The sequence below is a fragment of the Nansenia antarctica genome (genome assembly GCF_963989245.1).
Source record: "Nansenia antarctica genome assembly, chromosome: 5".
Lineage (NCBI taxonomy): Eukaryota > Metazoa > Chordata > Actinopteri > Argentiniformes > Microstomatidae > Nansenia > Nansenia antarctica.
Genome location: NC_137690.1, coordinates 69062281 through 69067280, shown reverse-complemented (window position 1 = coordinate 69067280; position 5000 = coordinate 69062281). Strand labels below are relative to the sequence as shown.

General features: G+C 51.0%; 1 protein-coding gene across 1 annotated transcript in view; it reads right to left on the bottom strand.

The window, feature by feature from the left end:
• Positions 1-5000, bottom strand: part of neo1a (neogenin 1a) — a gene marked incomplete at both ends in the record, with an annotated part of 183924 nt that overhangs the window by 59238 nt on the left and 119686 nt on the right. Inside the window, one exon of the mRNA XM_080531889.1 lies at positions 1-30. This exon is cut by the window's left edge and continues 107 nt beyond it. Within this exon, the coding sequence (XP_080388015.1) occupies positions 1-30 (30 nt within the window). The remainder of the gene's footprint in view (positions 31-5000) is intronic.

Below are 5000 nucleotides of genomic sequence, written 5' to 3'. Positions count from 1 at the left end.
CCTCCTCCAACCACCTCCACCCTTCCCTCACTGGCACAGAGAGAAGGAATAAGGGGAAGAGAAGAGGGAGGGAGAGAGAGAAATGGTGGTTAAAACTCATACTGGTCATGAACAGTTGTGCACTGTGTATCTGGTTAACATAACCAGGCCATCTGTTCTGGTGACACAATTGCGAACTTGCGTTGGTAAGAGTCACATTATATCTAGATGTGTGAGTGTGTGTGTGTGTGTGTGTAAGGGGGGGGGGGGGGATCTTTTCAACGCCATATAGAGGACGAGATGGTCTATTTTCTCGTTTTCGAGATTGAGAAACCAGACGAGAAAGCGTTCCAAACCCCATCGTGAACGAAGAGAAACGCATAAAAGAGCTAGCCAGCATCCGATGCTGCAGCAGAGACAACGTCATCTCGGTTAGGCTTCTCCCCCCCCCACCCTACCCCCTACCCCCCCCCCCCCCCCCCCTTCCCTGCTAGATGACAAGATGGTGGAACACAAGAGCCAGCGAGACAAATCAATAAATCCCCTCAGGCTGTGGGATTACGTTCCTGCCTGCATCCAAAATAAGCCCTCACCCCAATCTCAAACATAAACTAGCATCTAGTAGCATGTCACATTCCTACCCCCCCCCCACCACACACCGTGACCTCCATCTTAAAGACCCGTGTCCTTTTGAACTCTTCCATATGTTGAGAGTGCAGCAGGCTACGAGCGCTGTGGAGGTTTAACTAGCTGTGCAGCCGAGACAGAGAGAGAGAGAGAGAGAGAGAGGAGAGAGAGAGAGAGAGAGAGAGAGAGAGAAGAGAGAGAGAGAGAAGGAGAAGAGAGAGGAGAGAGAGAAGAGAGAGGAGAGAGAAGAGAGAGGAGAGAGAGAGAAAAATCAATAGCTTATGAAGAGAGGAGGAGAGGCTGGTAAGATCCTTCTGTTCAGACAGAGAGAAGGAGGGAGGGAGGGAGGAAGGGAGAGAGGGAGAGAGGGAGAGGGGGCAGCCCTTGGAAGCAGGAACAGAAGGGTTGTAGAGATAGCAGGAGGCACACTGCAGAACTACCGTCAGCCGGTCATCCATCTGGCTTTAAACAAACTACTGACTAGCAGGGTTCTCCATTCATGCTCTCTCCTCCTCTCCTTCTCCCTCTCTCTCTACTTTCCTCTCTCTCTCTCTCTCCTTCCCTCTCTCTCCCTCTCATAATGCGTTGGCTGCTTGCTCGACACCCCCTCCGGGCCATCTGCTGTGTAGAGAGGGGCTGTCTGTTCGAGTGGGGTTGGAGTGGTTCCTATACGGTACGGTACCTGCTGTCACTGGATGATGACATCACTGCTGTGTGTGTGTGTTGGGGGGGGGGGGGAGAAGTCAGGCTAGTTCAGAGGCATCATCAGCCACTGGAGTCTCTTCAGTGATATCGGTGTACATACACCCGGTCCAACGGCATGACCGCCGTGATATCATAAGACCCGTGGCGATGGTCAAGGAGACGAGGGGCGGTGGTGGTGGTGGAGGTGATGGTGCAGGTGATGGTGGTGGAGGTGGGGGTGGAGGTAGTGGTGGAGGTGGTAGTGGTGGAGGAGGAGTAGGTGGAGGTGGTGGAGGTGATGGTGGAGGTGGTGGAGGTGGTAGTGGTGGAGGTGGAGGTGGAGGTGGTAGTGGTGGAGGAGGAGTTGGTGGAGGTGATGGTGGAGGTGGAGGTGGTAGTGGTGGAGGAGGTGATGGTGGTAGTGGTGGAGGTGGTAGTGGTGGAGGAGGAGGTGGTGGTGGAGGAGGAGTAGGTGGAGGTGATGGTGGAGGTGGTAGTGGTGGAGGTGGTAGTGGTGGAGGTGGTGGAGGTGGTGGAGGTGGTGGAGGTGTTTCAGAGTGCTGCCCCAGTGCCAATAAGACAGTGTACACAGGAGCCCCTCAGCAGTGTCCTGACCACAGGAGATCGTATAAGAGCCACAACACCAGACCACAGTCAGACCCCCCCCTCCCTCCCCCCCGCCCAACACCTCCCACCTCCCGTCTCGGCATGGAAAAAGAGAACAGCACCGCAGAGCATAACACTCTTATAAAGGGACACTTTGCCTTCTCCCCCCCGGGTCCTGAGACGGCTGTAATAAAACGTACGGAGCGACTGCAAGAGCTTCACTGTCGTTCTCTGTTCTTACAACTCGGGGGCTTTTTTCTGTCTGAAAAAAAGTCTGACTTTTCTGGAAAGAGGGCTGCTATTGTCCTTTTTATAGTCGCATAGTTCAGGAGATTGAAAGGCATGTTGTTGAATCACACCAATCAATATTCACCTTTAAAGAAAAAAAAAAAGGGCCAACGTGTTCACTTGAGTCTGGCATTCCTGACGTTTCTCTTCGCTAGGGGGGGTCGACAGCGGTAATGTGTCCCGCCGGCATTGAGGCTGTCGATACCGTTCTTTCACAGCACCTAAAAGGCTACCTGCAGACCGGAAAACCGAAAGAGACCCTTGCTGTAACTGAAGAATGAGATCATATGCTAATTTCTACAGCTAAAGTGGCCCGAATCATTCACACAATGAATCATTCACACAATGAAGAAAAGTAGTTTTGGTAAGTGGACCTGTACAAGAAAAAAAAAAAACTGTACAAGAAAAAAAAGAAATAATCGAAAAAAGAAAAAGCAACAGCCTCTACAGTCAGCGCCATTGTCGGAGGATAATTCCCCTACTTTATTCACTGCTATTCAAATCCGTCTCTCTCCGTGTTACCGGGACTCGTCAGTGAAAGAGGCAGGTGAACGAGGACTAATTAAAAATGCATTACACAGCCTTCGCCTACAAAGAGCTTTTTAATTAGCTCCAAATTTACACAGTCACTTATCATCCGTTCAACCGCCGCGAAAGTACGACATGCTATCAAAAGACAGGTGGAGAGCGCTGGGTGAGGTGTCGGGTGAGCCAGGTGAGATGGAGCTAATTGGGCTAGCGCTTTTCTTTTATCAGTTGTCGTTAGTCCGTACGGCATCATTCCCTCGTTTTTTATTTATTTTTGGGTCGGTATGGAAATGTCGATAACGCGGTAAACCGTTCCTGAACCGTTCCTTCGTCTTTTCATCCTCATCATCGCCTCATCCTCCATCTCGTCCTCTTGACCTGAACAGAAACCCTACACCGGCAGCATAATAATAGAGTGGCTCGTGCCTGAGGCGCTAAGCAACAAGGCAACTGCTCCCACCCCCCCCCCCCCCGCCCACTTTAAAATCAGAAGTGTGTTTTCCTTTCTTTTCTGTTCTATTTTTGACCAGGTAGCCACCATCACCTAGCCTACTAACTAATTGACGTCAGGTCTGGGCCCAGGAGAAGCACACTGCCTGGCGGAGGTTGAGCGTGTTAGATGGAAGGTGTTGCTGCTGTCGGAGAGCTGGGCACAGACTGACAGGTCACATGGGCTGACGGGTCACACCGACTTGACTGGTCACACCGACTGACTGGTCACACGGACTGAACCAGGGGCACAGGTGGGAATTCATCACAACTGTCACAACAAAAGTATGTTCATTATTAATGGCAGCACTGGTGCTCTCCCAACTTTCTTAAGTCTTGCTCTCTTTCACCCCCCCCCACCCCCACAAGAAGAAGGAGAAGAAGAAGAAGAGACATTGAGTTTCATTTTGGAGGTAGTGAATGAGACAGGGTGGCTCTTTATTGCTAACAGATACCACCAGCGCAGGGCAGCAGGATTTATAGTCCAGACCTGATCCATTATTGGACACAAAGGAATAGGCCGGCATAATACGGGGGAGAACAGTAAGTAAAAAAAAAATCAATGCCCGAGTGAAAGAAAAATAAAACGACAAAAAAAAAGAAGCTTTTTTTTGGCCCGACTGACTCGCGTGAGTCAGCCATGAACCATGAAAACGGTTTGTTTTTCTCCGGCTTATAATGGAAACCCACAAGGCCCGGGACGGGAACGACTCTCGCATACCTTACTTTATTTGCTCTCGCCCGAGCCTCCGAGGGTAAACCGATCTTTTGATTAGAGCATATTACAATAAAGCTCCCGGGCCCGCAGCCTGCGTAATATCCACACAGGGTGGATACGGAGGCTGGCCCTGGGTCTGTCACTGGGAGCTCTGTGTGTGTGTGTGTGCCTGTGTATGTGTATGTGTGTGTGTGTGTGTGTATGTGTGTGCGTGTGTGTGTGTGTGTGTGTGCGCGTCTGTGTGTGTGTGTGTGTGTGTGTGTCTGTGTGTGTGTGTGTGTGTTTGCCTCTGTGTGCCTCTGTGTGTACGTCTGTGTTTGTGTGTGTGTGTGTGTGGTGTGTGTGTGCGCGTCTGTATGTGTGTGTGTGTGTGTGTGGGTCCTATGCTCCAGTGGCAGAAAACAGCGCTGCCTGTCAGTTTTTCCACATCTTACATGGCAGAGACATCACTCCATTACTTCGCGTCCTTCCACAGTTGCCATCTATCATTCTAACAGCGGGGAAACACTCCTACTCAATTCTGTTTATTGTGTCCCCCTCGGGGAAATTCGTCTCGCATCTCAACACCACCCGGCGCAGGTAACATTCGACGCCGGTGAAGTTTGCCGGCTTGTTTAAGAGAGAGAGAGCGAGAGAGAGAGAGAGAGAGAGAGAGAGAGAGAGAGAGAGAGAGAGAGAGAGAGAGAGAGAGATACGGGTCACTGCTGTGCAGCAGTTGACATTGGCTCTTCCGGCGGAGATCCCGAGGAGATCTCTCATAATAATAACATAACATCATTTCATGACTGTTTACCCATGAGGCTCAGGGATGTCTGAAGGTTGACTCGTGCTGTTGGGTAACAGATGGGGGAGAGATGGGAGATTGACTGGTGCTGTTGGGTGAGACAGGCGCTGTGAGACAGGTGGGGCGGGATGGGAGATTGACTGGTATGTTGGGTTGGCCAGCTGTATCCACCAGAGAGCCCCCCCCCCCCTTACTCAGCTGTGTGTTAACCCTTTATCTCCCAATCTTTTTTTCGGTAATCCACAGTGACTACGTTTTCACACACAATCTTTGGCCATTCAGAAGGAATTAGTTCCG